General features: G+C 29.6%; 8 protein-coding genes across 8 annotated transcripts; 4 read left to right on the forward strand and 4 right to left on the reverse strand.

Annotated features, from left to right (window-relative positions):
* Positions 1-222: 222 nt before the first annotated feature.
* On the forward strand, positions 223-1,179 carry GVP36 (Gvp36p; the record flags this gene model as incomplete). Its single annotated transcript, XM_011276716.1, has 1 exon — positions 223-1,179. The coding sequence occupies one exon, from the start codon at positions 223-225 to the stop codon at positions 1,177-1,179; it is 957 nt and encodes a 318-aa protein (XP_011275018.1).
* A 249-nt stretch (positions 1,180-1,428) lies between these two features.
* On the reverse strand, positions 1,429-3,249 carry TPA1 (oxidative DNA demethylase; the record flags this gene model as incomplete). Its single annotated transcript, XM_011276717.1, has 1 exon — positions 1,429-3,249. One exon carries the CDS (start codon positions 3,247-3,249, stop codon positions 1,429-1,431), a length of 1,821 nt encoding a protein of 606 aa, XP_011275019.1.
* Positions 3,250-4,063: 814 nt separating this feature from the next.
* ISD11 (Isd11p) lies at positions 4,064-4,366 on the reverse strand (the record flags this gene model as incomplete). The annotated part of the gene is made up of 1 exon (XM_011276718.1): positions 4,064-4,366. The coding sequence occupies one exon, from the start codon at positions 4,364-4,366 to the stop codon at positions 4,064-4,066; it is 303 nt and encodes a 100-aa protein (XP_011275020.1).
* A 296-nt stretch (positions 4,367-4,662) lies between these two features.
* On the forward strand, positions 4,663-5,091 carry BN7_2652 (uncharacterized protein; the record flags this gene model as incomplete). The annotated part of the gene is made up of 1 exon (XM_011276719.1): positions 4,663-5,091. One exon carries the CDS (start codon positions 4,663-4,665, stop codon positions 5,089-5,091), a length of 429 nt encoding a protein of 142 aa, XP_011275021.1.
* A 200-nt stretch (positions 5,092-5,291) lies between these two features.
* On the forward strand, positions 5,292-6,566 carry CAJ1 (Caj1p; the record flags this gene model as incomplete). The annotated part of the gene is made up of 1 exon (XM_011276720.1): positions 5,292-6,566. The coding sequence occupies one exon, from the start codon at positions 5,292-5,294 to the stop codon at positions 6,564-6,566; it is 1,275 nt and encodes a 424-aa protein (XP_011275022.1).
* Positions 6,567-6,747: 181 nt separating this feature from the next.
* Positions 6,748-9,375, reverse strand: SAP1 (putative AAA family ATPase SAP1; the record flags this gene model as incomplete). The annotated part of the gene is made up of 1 exon (XM_011276721.1): positions 6,748-9,375. The coding sequence occupies one exon, from the start codon at positions 9,373-9,375 to the stop codon at positions 6,748-6,750; it is 2,628 nt and encodes an 875-aa protein (XP_011275023.1).
* A 1,175-nt stretch (positions 9,376-10,550) lies between these two features.
* Positions 10,551-11,951, reverse strand: TED1 (Ted1p; the record flags this gene model as incomplete). Its single annotated transcript, XM_011276722.1, has 1 exon — positions 10,551-11,951. The coding sequence occupies one exon, from the start codon at positions 11,949-11,951 to the stop codon at positions 10,551-10,553; it is 1,401 nt and encodes a 466-aa protein (XP_011275024.1).
* A 1,857-nt stretch (positions 11,952-13,808) lies between these two features.
* On the forward strand, positions 13,809-18,668 carry DNF1 (aminophospholipid-translocating P4-type ATPase DNF1; the record flags this gene model as incomplete). Its single annotated transcript, XM_011276723.1, has 1 exon — positions 13,809-18,668. One exon carries the CDS (start codon positions 13,809-13,811, stop codon positions 18,666-18,668), a length of 4,860 nt encoding a protein of 1,619 aa, XP_011275025.1.
* Between the last annotated feature and the right edge of the window lie 1,017 nt (positions 18,669-19,685).

The following is a 19,685-nucleotide window of genomic DNA, read 5'->3' on the forward strand; positions in this document are numbered from 1 at the left end:
TTCCCATCAGATATAACACCCGCGAATTATTTGATTACGTCATTCCTTAGTCACATATTTCAAATTTCGCGGGCGGTGCCAAAAATAAAAAAACACGAATTCTTTAAAGGAAAATTGAACATTTTTGTCAACATTTCATCAGATTTATCATTCAATTCAGGTTCAAATAAAGGTCAATTGAATTAAATTTAAGTCTAAATAAAGTATACCTGTCACAATAAAATGTCTTTTTTCCAAAACTTCCAAAAAAACTTACAAGCTGGTCTTGAAGAAGGTTTAAAAGAAGCCCAAAAGTTATCTTCAGATTTCCAACCAATTGCCACAAGAACTGCTAGACAATTACAAGAAAGATTTGGTCAAATTGATGATATCAGTGAATTGCCACAAGAATATGTTGAATTAGAAAGAAAAGTTGATACTTTGAAAACTGTTTATCAAAATTTGTTATCTGTCACTTCAACTTATGAAAATGAAAGTTATGATTATCCATCAAATTTAAAAGAATCTGTTAATGATATCACAAAGACTATTTCTACAAAAGTTGAAAAATTAGCATCTGCTAGATCAAGAGATGAAGCTCAAGCTATCTTAATTGCTTCTAATCCAAATACTCAACCAAAAACTTTAAATCACGCTATAAGTACTTCAACAAATTTATCAGCTTTAAAAATTCAACAAACTTCAAGTGATGATTCATTTGATTCAATTGCACAAGGTTTAACTCAAATTGGTCAAACTGAAACCAAAATTGGTGAAGCAAGATTACAACAAGATGCTCTTGTCTCTAAACATGTTAATGATCAATTTAGAAGACAATTAAGAACAAATTTACAACGTTCAGATAAAGCTAGAAAATTAGTTGAAAATAAAAGATTAAGTTATGATGCTGCTAGAACTTCTTTGAAAAATGCAAGACCTGAAAAAGAAGCAAGTTTAAGAGTTACTTTAGAAACTTTAGAAGATGAATTTGCTGCTGCTACCGAAGAAGCTGTTTCAGTTATGAAGAATGTTATTGAAAACACTTCAATCTTGAGTGAATTAACTGAATTAATTACTGCTCAATTAGCTTATCATAAGGCTGCTTCTGAATTATTAGGTCAATTATTACCAAACATTGAAAGTTTAAGAGATGAATCTGGTAATAAAGCCTTATCAGATGTTGACGATAATGAAATATAATCAAATGACTAGTAATTTGTTTGGATTCTTAAGTTAAGTGATTGTCGTTGTTTTTATCTGCTCTTTTTCGTTGATAAATTGATGCTGCTATCTATTTGGTGATTTTTGTTTTATGCTCCTTATTTGCTTTAATTACAATCATTTTTATTTTATTGTGTATATTCTGGAGTTTAATTTATACGTATTGATTTAAACTACACATGTACATAACTGCATCTTGATATATTATAATTTTAAAAATTTTATGGATTATTTTTCTTCTTCTTCATCATCTTCATCATCATCATCACCTTTTGTTTTGACATTCCATTGACATGAAATATCCCATCTACTACCTTTAGCATTATAACTAACATATTTAATGAATTTTAAAACTGAAGGATCTCTCAACATTAATGAAAAATTATTCCAACTTGCTTGATTATTAACAACAACAGAATCATCTTCATCTTTTGAAGCTTTATAAATTGCAGGATCATCATCTTCTTGAGCATCTTCAGTAACAAGACCTAATTCATACCCACCAAATTCACCACTTTCCCAACCTTTAGATGGAGTTAAACATAGCGTACCTTCTAAAAGGGCATCAAGTTCTGAATCTTCATTATTTATAGATGTAGCTAATTTGAAATCATGACCTGGTCTAAATCTTCTAACTAAGATTTGATCAGAAACTGGTACAAGATCAGTTATTAAACTTAACCATTTTTTAAAACTAACACTTTTCAAAAAATTTGCTAATTCAATTAATTTTAATGATGTCTTATGATTTGTAGTTTTAGCTAATAATTCAAAATTTGGTGAGTTTTGTGGTCCATTATTTGCTAATTCAACACCTGATTCTGTTAAATTTTCTTCTTGTTTACCATCTAAATACATATAGCGCCATTTATGAGGTGGTAAAGATAATTTCCAAGGAAATTCAATTTGATCTTGATGTTTTGGCATGATTTCATCTAATTCTGTTGTCCTTATTTGTTTCTTCAATTCATCTGCATATGATTCATTTAAGATATCTTGAATATCAACAAGAGATTCTTCAATAAAGATTTTTTGTAATTTTGAAATTTCTTGTTGTATTAATAATGCAGGATTCATAAATTTTGATAAATAAGTTAAATCAAATTCATTTAATTTTAATTCATCAATTTCATAATTTTTAATTTCATGTTTTGGAAAAGGGATTCTAATTTCTTTTGGGAAATCGAAAACTTCTAATTCTTTTGATTCTAATTGTTGTAAAGTTGATCTACCTTCATATTTTTCTTGTTCACCTTCAATATAACCATCTTCACCAGGTTGTGGAATATGATACCAACCTTGGATTGATAATCTTTGTTTATCAACTCTAACTTCTTGAACATCATGGAAACTTAAACCAGGTTGAACAGTGAAAAATGCAATTTGATTAAATTGTGGTACTAATTGAACTGATGGATCAGGTTTTGGAACATTTGGAACAATCGAAGGGAATAAACGTAAGGCACCACCATAATGTTCTTTCCAAGTCTTGTCAGGTTCTGGTAAATAAAGAATGAAACTAACTCTTCTGGAACCGATAACATCATCATGAGTTAATAAATGACAACCTTTTGTATAAGTATTAACACTCATATCTGTCTTAACACCACTTAATTTACCAGATTGTGTAACTTCAGAAATCATGTCTCTAAATTCTTGAGAATACATAGCTTCTCTTAATTTGAATAAAGAAGGTAATCTTGATAAATCATCCCAATCTAAACCGGAAAGATTAGCTAAATCACCACTTTGGAAAACTTTATAAATATCTGTTTCTTTTTTAGTGAAATGAATTTCATTTTCAACCTCTTTACGAACATTTCTTAATAATGTATCATCAATCAAATCTCTAATAGTACCCCATCTATAAGGTTGAGAATCACTAATACTTTGTTTTAAAGAATCTCTAAAATCTTGGTCAAATATACCAGGGCCAAAAGATTGTTTGATATCTCCATTTTCTGTAGTTTTAAACTGAGTTTGTTGTTTCTTTGTGATAGCTTGATCTGGTGTCACTTGATCACCGGTGGCTCTCTTTGCAGTGGTCATGATTATTGATGGGTTTGAAAGTATACCTTTGGCTGAAATGTACAATAAAGGGAACCAGTTTCGTTTAAATACTTGACATATAATTTTGAAAGCCGTTAAAATCGTACTATATTTTTTTCAAGCTCATCTCATGTCACCCAGAAATGAAAAAAAAAAAAAAATAGAAAAAAACTTATAACTTATAAGAGATCGGAAATTAAAAAGTATTGTTTTTAAAAGTTGTTGATGATATTCACTATCACAACATTCTTTGGCTTGAATATGGGTTGTCTTGCTCCTGTTTCAGTATAAGATTGATCTTTTATTAGATCATGTTCTCTCACCTGACGCCGTGCTTTATTATGGTAGTTTTTATTATCCAAGCTTTAAGTTACGAGATATTTAGGTTGGGTTTTATTGGGATATCCATTACTTGTTGGTATTAATTAATATACATGTTTAATTTCTCATGAATCGCAGTATATTAAACTCCCTTGATAACATTTGATCCATCCAATAAGTTTATCGGTTGATAACAATACTGATAACTTAATTGATAAATGGACAATAAACATATTTTTATTCTCATAATAATTCACTTGTAGACTACAGTTACTTTCTAAACATAAACATAACACCCAGTGTATTCCTATTTTTATACAAGATATTGAAATTGTTTTATACTTTAACATGGATTCATTCATATCAAAACTTAACCGAATCCGTATAAAACCAATAAATAAACAATATTTTTTCTTTTAATTAAACCATATATAATTTCACATTTCATAAACAAAACCAATAAAACATATGCATTTCATGAGTTATAATAATCTTATTTTGTTTCATTTAAATTACGATGATGACGATCTAATGGTTCAACAACTAATTTATCAAAAGAATACATTTGACTGATTGATGATTGTCTTTGTAATACTTGTAATTCTTCACGAGCTTTGGATAATAAGTTGTGTAATTGTTCTGGATCTTTAACATCTTTAGATTCTTTAAAAGCATCTCTTGATCTTCTTAAAAAGTAATGTCTAAAATTATAGTTATTAAATCTTGAAGAAGCTCTTATGAACTGTCTATAGAGTTGTATGACTTGTTCTTTTGCAGGTGGTGTGATTGATGACATTGTGAGAATATTATGGATAACCCTCTAGCTTTTAACAAGACAAAGTATAAGTTCTTTACCAAAATACTCAAAGTCTTCTTCTTTATCAACTTTTCTGAGTAATTATCTTTTCAATGGCAAATATCGAGATCCGGCCAAAATTCGCGAATACCCTCGTATCTTATTATAATTGATCCCCATACAAAAACAATACAAGTGAAATTTCACAATTGATAGCAAATTTGCAAAAAAAACCAATCAATTTCAACAACTTATCAAATTAATACTATTTACATTAATTTCAACTTCTTTACAAAATGGCTATTGTTACTGGAAACCCACACGTTGACTACGTCGTCACTGTTCTTGTCACTTACATTGTCTCCATTGCCACATTGGCTTTTGATGCTGCTCAAAAATTCTACATTTACTACCCAGATGTTGCCACAGCTGTTTCTGTTGTTTTTGGTGTTTTGTTCTTAGTTTATTTCATTAGAAATATTGTTTCAATTGTTGTTGGATTAGTTAAAACATTGATTAAATTAACATTGATCTTGACTGTTGTTTCAATTGGTTCATGGATCTATGTTCGTGGGTTTGAAACTTTTATTTCTGATTTCAAATTAATTATTCAACATTTTTCAGAAATTGATGCTCAAAACGTCAATGACTATGCTCATCAATTGAAAGATCAAGCTGCTCCATTGAAAGATTTTGTCAGTGAACAATACGAAAACTTGTATTAATTAAAATCATTTTGTACTATATAAATTTATACACGTGACTATTTTTGACCCTCGGAACTGGTACCCTCGTATTTTGTTTTTTAGCATAAAGCATTGTATTTTTGTTTTGATATTTATATATGGGAATTAAGGGAAGTAAAATTGAATTTTGTTTCCAATTGATTAATCATCTCATTGAAATAGAATCTGGTTATCATAAAATGGTTAAAGATACTGCTTATTATGATATCTTAGGTATCTCTCCAGATGCTTCGTCTACTGACATCAAAAAAGCCTATAGAAAAAAGGCAATGTTAACACATCCGGATAAACATCCTGATGATCCAAAAGCTGCTGAAAAATTTCAAGAAGTTGGTGAAGCTTATCAAGTATTACAAGATACACAATTAAGAGAAAAATATGATAAATTTGGTAAAGATGAAGCTGTTCCTGAAGCTGGGTTTGAAGATGCAAGTGAATTTTTTACAAATATTTTCGGTGGTGAAGCTTTCCATGATTGGATTGGTGAATTATCAATGTTGAAAGATTTGACACAAACTGCTGATGTGTTGGGTAAAGAAGAAGAAGAAAAGGAAAAAGAAGAGACTGATAAAGAGAAAGAAAGTGGGTCTGCTGTTGCCACAGGCTCCACGACTGACGGAGCTAATGCTCCTAGTGCATCAACATCTGATAAAAAATCAGAATCACAAGATTTATTACATCAACCTGAAGGTTCATCAACTCCACAGCCACAAGTTGGTAGAAAACCTTCAAATAAAGTCTCAAAAGAACAACGTGAAGAATTACTACGATTGGAAAAGGAAAGAAGAGAACAAAAAATCAAAAGGGTTGAAGAATTATCTATTAAATTAAATAATAAATTAGAAAATTTTATTTCAGCTTCAAGAGATTCAAATGATTTAGAAAATTATAATTTAAAATTAGAAAAAGAAATTGAAGATTTAAAAATTGAATCTTTCGGTATTCAATTATTACATACAATTGGTAAAGTTTATAATCAAAAAGCTTCAGCTTTTATTAAATCACAAAAAACTTTTGGTTTCTCTAAAATCTTCACAAGTGTTAAACAAAAAGGTTCAACTGCCAAATCAGCTTGGAATATTCTTTCTACAGCATTAGATGCTCAAACATCAATGGAAGAAATGATTAAAGCTCAAGAAAATGGTGAAGAATGGGATGAATATAAAAAAGCTGAATATGAACGTACAATGACTGGTAAATTTTTAGCAACTGCTTGGGTTAGTTCAAAATTTGAAATTCAAGGTGTCTTGAGAGATGTTTGTGATAAAATTTTGAATGATAAATCTGTTGATTCAAAAACAAGATTAGCAAAAGCAAATGCTTTATTAATTATTGGTAATAAATTCATAACTGCTGAAAGATCTGAAGATGAAGCTGAAGAAGCTAGAGTCTTTGAAGAATTAATGGCTGATGCTACTGCCAAAAAACAAAAACAAAAAAAATCAAAGAAATAGAGAGGATTTATTAATCCAGTGTGATCATTATAGGTATTTATATATATTAATCTTGTTTAATATACTTAATTTTGTGTTTTTTTAGAATAGTTTTACAATCATGCAGCTATAAATTACATTATAACACGTAGACTATCATTAAATTAAACATTAATTAATATTACAGATTATTATTATAATCCTAAACACCTGATGACCCATATTTTGAAGCCCAATCTTCAAATTCACCTAAATTTTCTTTTGATACACTTGGTCTAATATATTTCAAAGAATTTATAAAATCTTCCAAGTTTATTGGCCGAATTTCATCTCTTGAAGTAGATAATAATTTATCACCTAATGATCTTAAAGGTCCCATTGCAGCATCTTTTGCTAATGCTGTAATATCACTACCAGAAAACCCATCAAGCATTTCAACTAATTTTAATTGATCTTTCTCATCCAATGTATGTTTTTGATGTGCCAATAATTTAATAATTTGTGCTTGTCTTGTTTCAGGTTCTGGTAATGGAATATATTGACGACGTACAAATCTTCTTCTTGCAGCTTCATCAATTGCCCATGGTAAATTTGTTGCAGCTAAAACTAAAACTCTTTGTAAATCTTCACCTGTATCTTTCCCAGCTGCAGCATGAGTTAAATCACTCCATTGAATTAAAAATTCATTCTTAATACGTCTTGATGATTCATGTTCACCACCTTCATTACGTGATGATAATAAAGAATCAATTTCATCAACGAAAATAATTGCAGGTGATAATTTCTTAGCCAACATAAATAAAGCACGAACTAATTTTTCACTTTCACCAAGAAATTTAGAAGTTAATGATGATGCACTTATACTGAAAAAAGTTGATCTTGATTCAGTTGCAACAGCTCTTGCCAACATTGTTTTACCTGTACCTGGTGGACCAAATAATAACATACCTCTTGCAGGTTCTCTTAAACCAGAAAATAAATCAGGTCTTAAAAATGGATAAACAACAGTCTCTTTCAATGAATTTTTAGCAGTTTCTAAACCTGCTATATCATCCCAATGAACTTCATCACCATGAACAACAATTTCATTGAAAATTTGTTTTGCTGCACCATGATCAATACCTCTAATTTCTGAAATGATTTGTTCCTCCATTTTTTCACGGATTTCCTTTTCAGTTAATTGAGATTCATCTGCAAATTCTTCAGATTCTTCATTTGATTCGATAGTTTCAGTATCCTTGGTATCATCTCTAACTGGAGATTGTGATCTTGATCTTGATTTAGGTTTAGGTATAGAAGTTTTAGCTTTTGTGGTAGTAGTTGGTTTAGCTGTTGGTTTAGCTGTTGTTGTAGTTCTTGTTCCTTGAGGTCTTGTGTTTGCAGCGGGATTATTTGTTGTTGTTTTTGCTGCTCTTCTTGCTGCTTGAGTTGTAGTTGTTGTTGAAGATTTGGCTGTTGGTTTGGTAGCTGATGCTGTACCAGCTGTTGTTCTAGTAGTAGCGGCAGCTTTGGTTGTGGGTATAACTCTTCTTGTTGTACCAGGTGCAGATGTTGTTGATGCTTTAGCGGCAGTGGGTCTAGTTCCAATTCTTGTAGTTGATGAAGCTGTACTTGGAGTTGACTTTGTTGGTAACGAACTTTTCAATGGTTGTGTAGCTTTCTTTGCTTGTGATATAGGGGTTTTAGGTTTGATGGCAGTTCTTGCACTCGTAGATGCATTTGGTAACTTATGTGAAGTTGTTGCAGTTGATGTCTTGGGTATTGGTTCTGGTCTTGGTGGTTTTGGTGATAGTGTAGGTAATGGTGTTGTTTTGGGGATTGGAGGGCGTGAAGGTGGTGGAGCTGGTGGTGTTTTCTTTGGTGATGAATTTGTTGAAGTCTCATCACTTGTTGTTGGATCATCAAATGGTGATTTTATATCAATAAGATTTGGAGTTGAACGTATTTGATTATAACTATTTCTTGGTGAATCATAATCATCTAAATTAATTTTTTCAAATTGTGATGTAACATGATCATCATTTGTTTTGGATCTTGATAATTGAGATTGTTGACCCATAGCTTCTAATTGTGATAATGTATCATTTCTTTTCAAAAATTTCAAATCAAATTCAGCATCATCAAAACTTTGATCAAATATATTTTCAGGATAACTATTTCTATTGAAATTTGAAGGTGATGATGAATTACTATTCGAAAAATGTTGATATTGTTGTTGTTGTGTTAATGATTTAGAAGTTGACCAATTTTGTGATTTTGAAACAGTAGCAGGTTGATTGTATAATTTTGTAGCAGCAATTTTGGATAATTCTGAACTTGGTTGTTTTGTATTGTAATTATTTTTAGAATTGAATTTATGACCTTTATCTGGTCTTAAAGTTTTCAACATTCTTGAAGTTTGTTGTTGTGATTGAGTATTATTTAAATTTGATGAACTATTATTATGAGGACTATGACTTCTCAGAGTTGGTACTGAATAAGTTGAACTACTTGGTTTTTGAACCAAGTTGGGCCTTAGTGTTGATGAATCATAAGGTGATTGGAGCCTAGTAACTCTTTCAAGATGTTTTAATCCTTTTTGATTTAATTCTTCTATACCTTCTCTCAGTGAAATTTCATCTGCAGTATAACTATAACCTTCAAAAGCTTTATTGATCAGGTCCAATTTGTACAGAACATGAGTATGTAAGGACTTCCAGCCTTGGACCGCTCTTTTGATTTCATTTTTTTGTTCCAATGCTAAGTTATAAATGGTTCTATTAGCAGTTTCATTATATAATTCTGTTAAATCATCTAAAGGAGCTGATGGTTTTTTCCTAATGAAATTCATGCTAAAAAAGGGGGCAAAATGAATGAATTTAACTTGTTAAAAATTGTAAATAAATATGATTATCATGTATGGATTTGATATTTTGGATAAAGTATGAAACCAGGTATTATGAAAAAGTTGTATAAGTTAAAACCAAATTTCTTCTCTATACGTAATTCTAGATGATCAAAAACAACACGAATATTCAACGAAAACAAACTGTGGGACTCTTTCAGTATAAAGTATGTATGCACTCTCTCTGTATCACTATTAAGTTATACCAGTGTCTTATCTAAATGATTCTCTGTGGTCTAATTAGCAAAAAGAATGTATTTCCCTTGGTCTTGTGGTGATTAAACGTCAAACTATCTCTACTGCAGGGCTAAAACTTGTTTTTGTATTGTGATGATTGATTTTCCTACAAAATAAGAGTGGTTCGTGACACAAAAATTGTGATTCAAAGAGCTTTGATTCTTGAAGCCTGAAGTATACATTTCTATAAACCAAGGTATTCAGTGTTCACAAATTACCGTAGTCATCTCGGGCAGTGTTGAACTGATCATGTTCTAGGCTTGTTTCAGGTGTTGTCAGCCTAGTTTTGTGCACTGTTCAGTGTTTACCAGGTTCCTCCGTGAAAAAATACTTTTCACTATAAATAAGTCACAATAACACAGGCTGAGCTACGAAAACAAAAATAAATACTGAAAAGTCATATATTAATAGAATAGACTGATAATAGAATGTCTTGATATAACGGGACACACTGCTGTATAACTCAAAAGAGCCAAAGCAGCATATTCTTAGTAACCAATCTTCATCTCACCACGGTGTGATCAACCTATAATTCACATTCAAAGAATCTCATCATCAAAACCAAAATCTAACCTCCTTAACTTAATAAGCGAAGTTAAACCCCTTCGGTACTTAAACGTCAGGAATGAATTGGGACAAAAAACTCTAAAATACAAAAACTTATCATAAGCCAAATAACGTGGTTGCAACTTTCAAAGAAAAGGGAAAAAATATATAAAGATTCTAAAAATTGGAAAGATTTTTTCGTTTTTATATGAAGAATTATTCGGGCGGGTAAAGTTCGCGCATAGGTATAATATAATATATAGTACTACATTTTTCATTAGGGCATTTAAAATTGAAATTTTCTATATACTAACTATATTTATATTCTTTCTTCAAGTTCATAATCCAAATAAATAAACGGTAGATAATAATAAAGTTGAAATGATACTAACAACTTTAGTAACCCACCAAACATGTTGAATAATAAATGGACATAATTTAAAATCAAATTCCCATTCTTGTTTACCAACATTAAAATGACCAGTCATTAATCCAGAATTACCACCATATTCACCCATCATAGCTCTAACTGTAACTTCTTTAATACTAACATCATTTGTATCTTTAGTCTTAGAAGCTGTCCAATATTGTCCAGTAGAATTTTTATTATAATAAGTTTCACAACCTTCATGATCATGACCTGTTAATATAATACCAGGTTCATCATTAAAAATTAAATTTAAGACACGTTGAGAAACATCATGACTTAAATGATTTTGTGATCGTAGTTTACCAATTTTATAAGGTTCTCTAGCATTTTCTTTATAATAATCAATATATGGACCATCAACACAAAGTCCTTCTTCTTTATAAAATGGAACATGAGTTAATAAAATAGTAGAGCCTTTAAATTTTCTTTCAAATAATTGATATAAGAATTCCCATGTATAATCAATAAATTCTGGTTGTAAAGCAGGACCTTCTAATAATAAAGAATTTAAAACAACTATACGATAAGCATGTGGTGTACCTGCATTATATTCAATCCAGAAATTATCTTTACCAAATAATTGAACATAACGAGTCATATGTTGCCAAGTAGCATCACCTGAATAACCAACATCATGATTCCCAGTAACATTTAAAAATAATGGTTCATTATCAAATTTTTTAGTATAATTTGGTGTATTCCAATCATAAACATCATTATAACCAAATTCTAATTCATTTAATTTCTTAGCTTTTGTTTCTTCAAGATATTTCATCCAATCAACTTGATCATGAGTGTTCATATAATTTAAAGCATATTCACGATGTTCATCAGGTTGATCATATAATCTTGTAACATAACGTCTTGTTCTATTGAAAAATTCAGAATCTCCAATCCATTGAGAAGAAAATAAATCACCTAATACAGCAACATAATTTGGTTGTAATCTTTTTTTCATAACTTTATAAATATGACCTAAATAATAATCATTACCAAAAGTATCTAATCTTTTAATATATGGAGTTGAAGGCCAATTACCTTTAATTTGAGGATCACCAAATGCCAACATTTTAATATCTTCAATTGTTGGTTTCTTGTATTCAGTTGGTGCAATGTATTGATCAATTAAATCACCTAAATATGGGATTTTCTTTAAAGGATCCAACAAATTACTTGATGGATTTGTTATTGGTTTTTGATATTCCCATGAACATATGTTTGGAGTTATTGAAGGATAAGTATAAATATAAATATTTAATAAAATAGCTATAGAAAACACCGTATAGGCGAATTTTCTAATCAGTGACATTTTCCCAAAGCTATAATGTTCCTAAAACTTGGGTATTTGGGGATCACTAACGTTGAGCTTATGATGAGATCTGAATTTGATACTTGATTTTCTTTATAAGAGCGCGCGTTGAATTTTGTACCCGCGATTATTTACGATTAAACTAGTGGGTATTGTGAATTTGGAATTTGATGAGAATTTGGTTTAAAATGGTACAAGGTCGATTCAATTTTAATCTTACTAGCTTTATTATACTATTCTCTTTATGAATAATTATCTTTTCATACCAACTATACATCAAGTTTTCTGATTTATGTACCAAAGCTTCCAAAATGATCACATGACCAAATTTTTAATTTTTTCAGTCTGACGATTTCTCGAATTTTTTTAAACAATTTTGTGGGATTTTGGAAATTAATATTCGGTAAAAGTTCAAATTTATTGTTTTACTATTTTGAGTTGATATACGTTAGAATTATAGATCATCATGAGTGCCTTACCAAAGAGAATCATCAAGGTATGTCCATGAGTTGAATAAGTTCATGTGGTGTTTATATATGGAAACGATTTATTTGGGTTTCCATAAAGTCTCTCCACAGTGGCAAGATATATTGAATAATATATACTAACAATTATAAAGGAAACTGAAAGATTGGTTAGTGATCCAGTACCAGGTATAACAGCTTCTCCACATGAAGAAAACTTGAGATATTTCGATGTTACTATTGAAGGACCAGACCAAAGTCCTTATGAAGGTGGTGTATTTAAATTAGAATTATTTTTACCAGATGATTATCCAAGTGAGTATTGAATATACATGATAAAAGAAGAAAAAGGATATTAACAATATAACACAAGTGATTGCACCAAAAGTTAGATTTTTAACTAAAATTTATCATCCAAATATTGATAAATTAGGTAGAATATGTCTTGATGTTTTAAAAAGTGAGTAAAATTTGATATATATTATTGGGTTAAAATCAATACTAACAATTTTCCCTAGACAATTGGTCACCAGCACTACAAATCAGAACCATATTATTATCAATCCAAGCGTTATTAGCAGCCCCAAATCCAAATGATCCATTAGCTAATGATGTTGCTGAAGAATGGTTAGATAATGAAAACAAGGCTATTCAAACAGCAAAAGAATGGACTCAAAACTATGCAAAATAGTAGATTATGATATTATTTCGTTTATATACTTTTCTGATACTAGCTAGTTTGTTGATACCTAATGGCCTTGTGCTTGGTGTTTTTGTGTTTTTTGGTTTTGCATGTGTACTTTAGATGATATTAATTTGTTTTAACCACTATGTAGATAACTATACACTATTGAACCATTAACCCCATTAAATCCATAACCATATAACATATAACCATCGTTAACTGCATTTCTTCACTTGCGTTTTATAATAGATTAATAATTCGGTTTAATCGCGTATGAATAGCGTGTTCTTACCGGATTTTCACACGCAAAAAAATCAGAAAAAGGAACATTCAATTGAATTTAACCAGTTGGTTCATTTTTGATCAGTTTTAAACCGTTTTTGATACTTTGAAAAGACTGGGAAATACTGGGAATACTAATTGATAATACATTACAGCGCTTCACAGATACAACACTTTACTATCCTCTCATTGCTTTGAATTTTCCAATCATTCCAAACTCTTACGGTTTTAGTTTTTAATAACGCGCTTAAAAGCCAGATCAAAATTTAAAATTTAAAAAAAAAAAAAATAGAGGACAGATCAAAAAAACCTCTAAAACGGAATCCTTGTTAACTACCGGGAAACCTTTTATACAATTTGATTATACTTTATAAAGAATTCCAAGAGTTATAAATATTCTCATAGTGAAAGAATCAAATATCCACAATGGGATCACACAAGTTGGATCCAAATAAATCACCAACAAGTCCCTTCAATGATGATCAACAATTCCAGGATATAAATTTAGATAATGATTTTAATGATGAAAATTTAAATGTTAATTTTAATACAAATGAACTACCGAAAAGGTCTGGAACTGGTGCCTCTATATTAAGAAAATCTTCATCTCAGAAAAGAAGAAATAATCCAAATGCAAGAATTGTATTTAGTGATCATGATACAACGATAAATGAAGATGATAATATTAGTAATGAATTAACTAAATCAACTTCAAATGAATCATTTCAACATACTCCAAAAAATCTCCAACAAACTCCAAGATTTGAAGATGATCTTAATAATGAAGATACTGTTATTGATGCTTCAGATATCAAAAGAAAAGATTCTGTTATGAAAAGACATCGTTGGGGTACTCAACGTAATAAAAAGGGTAAACCAACTGTTGGTAGAGCTAAAACTCTTAGATGGAAATCAAGACATGAAAAACCTCATGATGATAATTCAACTGATGATGAATTAAGTGAAGAAGAAAAACAAAAAAATAGAGCTAATGAATTCCGTTCAATTTATTTTAATATGCCATTACCACAAGAAATGGTTAATGAAAATGGTGAACCTTTAGCTCAATATCCAAGAAATAAAATAAGAACTACAAAATATACTGCAATTACATTTTTACCAAAAAATTTAATCTTACAATTTAAAAATATTGCAAATATTTTCTTCTTAATTATGGTTGTTATGGGATTTTTCAGTATTTTTGGTGTTCCAAATCCTGGGTTATCAATGGTGCCCTTGGTTGTTATTGTTATTATCACAGGTATTAAAGATGCCGTAGAAGATTCAAGACGTACTGGTTTAGATATGGAAGTTAATAATACTCCAACACATATTTTAGATGGTGTAATAAATCATAATCAAATAGAAGATAATATTTCATTATGGAGAAGATTTAAAAAATTAAATACAAGAATGGTTTTCAGTTTTTTCAGATTTTGTGATGAACATTTCACTAAAACTGGTAAAGAAAAGGCAAGATTATCAAAACTAGCAAAAGAATCAATGTCAATGAGAAAATCTTTTGATTCATTTGAAGATAATAGAAAATCTGTTCAATTGGATGATTTATCATCAAGACAAAGTTTTGAAAATCCTTTTAATGATAATAATAACATTTCAAATAATGATTCAATAATAGATCCAAATATAAATTTATCATCAAATCAAACTTCACCAAAATTTGAAAAAAATTATTGGAAAAATGTTAAAGTTGGTGATATTTTACGTATTCATAATAATGATGAAATTCCTGCAGATATTATTTTATTATCAACTTCAGATTCTGATGGTGCATGTTATGTTGAAACTAAGAATTTAGATGGTGAAACAAATTTAAAAGTTCGTCAAGCTTTAAAAGCTGGTCATCAAATTAGACATTCAAAAGATATTCAACGTTCAAAATTTTGGGTTGAATCTGAAGGTCCTCATGCAAATTTATATAATTATCAAGGGAATATGAAATGGTATGGTGAAGAATCTCAAATTAGAAATGAACCAATCACCATTAATAACTTATTATTAAGAGGTTGTTCTTTAAGAAATACTAAATGGGCTTTAGGTATAGTTGTTTTCACAGGTGCTGATACTAAAATTATGTTAAATTCAGGTTTAACTCCAACTAAAAAATCAAGAATATCAAGAGAATTAAATTATGCAGTTTTATATAATTTTTTCCTTTTATTTATTCTTTGTTTTGTTTCAGGTTTAGTTAATGGTATAACGTATAATCAAGATGTGAATTCAAGAAATCAATTTGAATATGGTACAATTGGTGGTTCTCCAATAGGTAATGGGTTTGTTGCATTTTTCGTTGCATTGATCTTATATCAATCATTAATTCCAATTTCACTTTATATTTCTATTGAAATTTTAAAAACTGCTCAAGCTTATTTCATTTATTCAGATGTTAATATGTATTATGAAAGATTAGATTATCCATGTACACCAAAATCTTGGAATATTTCAGATGATTTAGGACAAATTGAATATATTTTCAGTGATAAAACTGGTACTTTAACTCAAAACGTTATGGAATTTAAAAAATGTACCATTAATGGTGTTAGTTATGGTAGAGCATATACTGAAGCTTTAGCAGGTTTAAGAAAAAGACAAGGTATTGACGTTGAAGAAGAATCTACAAGAGAGAAAAAAGCTATAGTACAAGATAAAGAAACCATGATTCAAAATTTATATCAAATGTCACAAAATTCTCAATTAAGACCAAATGAAGTTACATTTGTTTCAAAAGAATTTGTTCAAGATTTACAAGGTGCTAAAGGTGATCCTCAACAACGTGCAAATGAACATTTTATGTTATCATTAGCTATTTGTCATTCTGTTTTAGCTGAAAAGGATAAGAATGATGAAGGTCGTGTCTTATTAAAAGCTCAATCTCCAGATGAAGCAGCTTTAGTTGGTACTGCGAGGGATGTTGGTTATGCATTCATTGGAAGAACCAAGAAAGGTGTCATATTAGAAGTTCATGGAGTTGAAAAAGAATTCCAAGTCTTGAACGTTTTAGAATTCAATTCAACAAGAAAAAGAATGAGTGCAATTATTAAAATTCCTTCAGAAGTTGAAGGTGGTGAACCAAAAGCTTTATTAATTTGTAAAGGTGCTGATTCAATCATTTATTCAAGATTAAAATCACAATCTGATGAAACTTTATTAGAAAGAACTGCATTACATTTAGAAGAATATGCAACTGAAGGTCTTAGAACTTTATGTATTGCACAAAGAGAATTAAATTGGGATCAATATACAGAGTGGAATAAAAGACATGAAATTGCTGCAGCTGCTTTAGTTAAAAGAGAAGAAAAAATGGAAGAAGTTGCTGATTCTATTGAAAGAGAATTAGAATTATTGGGTGGTACTGCTATTGAAGATCGTTTACAAGATGGTGTTCCTGATGCAATTGCAGTTTTAGCACAAGCTGGTATTAAATTATGGGTTTTAACCGGTGATAAAGTTGAGACTGCTATTAATATTGGGTTTTCATGTAATTTATTGGGTAATGATCTGGAATTATTAGTTTTGAAAACAAGTGGAGATGATGTTGAAAAAATTTCTAATGATCCAAAACAAATTGTTTCACATTTATTAGAAAAATATTTAAATGAAAAATTCAATATGCAAGGTACATGGGACGAAGTTGAAGAAGCTAAATCTATTCATGAACCACCACAGGGTAATTTTGGTGTTGTTATTGATGGTGACGCTTTGAAAATTGCTTTACAAGGTGATAATATGAGAAAATTCTTATTACTTTGTAAACAATGTAAAGCTGTTTTATGTTGCAGAGTTTCACCGGCTCAAAAAGCTGCAGTTGTTAAAATGGTTAAAGAAACTTTAGATGTTATGACTTTAGCCATTGGTGATGGTTCTAATGATGTTGCAATGATTCAATCTGCTGATATCGGTGTTGGTATTGCAGGTGAAGAAGGTAGACAAGCTGTCATGTCTTCAGATTATGCATTTGGTCAATTTAGATATTTGGCAAGATTATTATTAGTTCATGGACGTTGGTCATACAAAAGATTAGCAGAAATGATTCCAACTTTTTTCTATAAAAACGTTATTTTCACATTAGCATTATTTTGGTATGGTATTTATAATCAATTTGATGGGTCATATTTATTCGAATATACTTATTTGATGTTTTATAATTTAGCATTTACATCATTACCAGTCATATTCATGGGTATTTTTGATCAAGATGTTAATGATGTTATTTCATTATTAGTTCCACAATTATATAAAGCAGGTATTCTTAGATCTGAATGGACAATGAAGAAATTTTGGTTTTATATGATTGATGGTATTTATCAATCTGTTATTTCATTCTTTTTCCCATATATTTTATATTATAAGACTGGTCTTGTTACATATAATGGGTTAAACTTGGATCATCGTTATTGGATTGGTACACTTGTTGCTTCAATTGCTGCAATTTCTTGTAATTTATATATTTTGATGCATTTATTCACATGGGACTGGTTTTCATGTTTATTCATCTTTTTATCAATTATTATTGTTTTCGGTTGGACAGGTATTTGGAGTTCTGCATTAACATCTGCAGAATATTATAAAGCAGGTGCTCAAGTTTATGGATCAACATCATTCTGGGCTTGTTTACTTGTTGGTATTATCATGTGTGTATTACCAAGATTTATTTATGATGTCGTTCAAAAATACTTCTATCCAAAAGATGTTGATATTATTAGAGAATGTTTCGATAGAGGTGATTTTAGTCAATACCCTGCAAATTATGATCCAACTGATCCTGATAGACCAAAAATTTCTAAATATTCTGCTGATTATTCAGTTGAAAACCAAATTGTTCAAAACTCTAAATCTACACCAGGTTCTGCTGGTCCAACTTCACCAATGTCATCAAAACATAAAAATTCATCAATTTTCAAAAGACAATCATTTTCTAAGAATTCAAGAAAATCAAAAGAATATCCAATTGATTATGATCAAGAATTAGATACTGAAGAAATTTCAATGAATCAATATGTTGATGCAAGTGGTACTCCAAGATTTACCGAAAATGAACAAAGATTCAACAACATTGATGAAAGAGTACAACGTCACGAAGATGATGATGATGATGATATAATAGAACGTTATGCCCCAAGAACATCATTAGATAGAACAAGATTATCAATGCAAAGAGATAGACAAGGACAACCAAGACAAAGTGTTGAAAATGCTAGAACCTCATTAGACTTACCAGGATTAACAAGAGCTGAAACATTAATGAGTAATAGAAGTAATAAATAAGCTGAATAATCAATAAAAAAAAATACAATTTCATAATAAATATGATCAAGATGTTGAAATATTATGATTTTTATCAATTATACGAGAGAAGAAGAACGAAATCAAGAAAACTAAAACATATTATGTAAATATGTTCCCTGTATATTAGCACTAAACAATAATTCATTTCATTTGTACTATTTTAATTAAAAAGACCATTCATAGTTTTTGTTACAAGTTTTTTGTAGTGTTCCAAAAATAGTAACAAAAAATGTCCCGTTGTCCTGTTTCTCGGGATCTTATCCCTAAAATTACTGCATTCGGAATAACTTTTCGATCTATGTGTCTCTCTCCAAATATATATAATAGATGCGGCCCTTATCGGTAATATTTTAATAAAATTGGAACAATATATTGAAAAACTTTCGTACTATTTATATGAGTTTTTTTATTGCTTTAGTGTTTAATTCATATGTTAAAATTGTTTGATACTAATTTTGGGTGTATTAAACCAGTTAATTCAAAAATTTTTTTTATGATTTTTATAATTTTATGATTTTTAAGTAAATTTAATTAAATGTTTAGATTCACATTTTAAGATTTTCAAAATTTCACAATTTTTTTCTGTACTTTACAATATTATAAAGTAATCTATAAGAAGCTTATGAGCCACTTTAGTAATAAAAAACTCTAATTATCCATTGGTTAGCTTTTTAAAGCCTTAAATTTTCCCAATTTGATATACTTCGATTATATAATGATTACATAAACATCAACAGGCAATTACCAATCTCTAAAAAAGGCCTCAATATTTTGAGCTTGTCTAAAAAAGGACGCCTGGTATTACCAAGCGGGAACTATACATTCACACTAATTCTGAGATTTTCTAGGATCGAAGTACCTGTTAAATTTTGGTCCCTCCAATATGATCTATGTTTTAAATCAGGCGCTCTAATAATTTTGAAAAAATATTAATTTATATCCGGCCCAGCCAACTTTCGGAAAAACTTAGATCTTGAAGAAAGAATTAAAAGCAAT

This window comes from Wickerhamomyces ciferrii, contig 00068, assembly GCF_000313485.1.
Source record: "Wickerhamomyces ciferrii WGS project CAIF00000000 data, strain NRRL Y-1031 F-60-10, contig 00068, whole genome shotgun sequence".
Lineage (NCBI taxonomy): Eukaryota > Fungi > Ascomycota > Saccharomycetes > Phaffomycetales > Wickerhamomycetaceae > Hansenula > Hansenula ciferrii.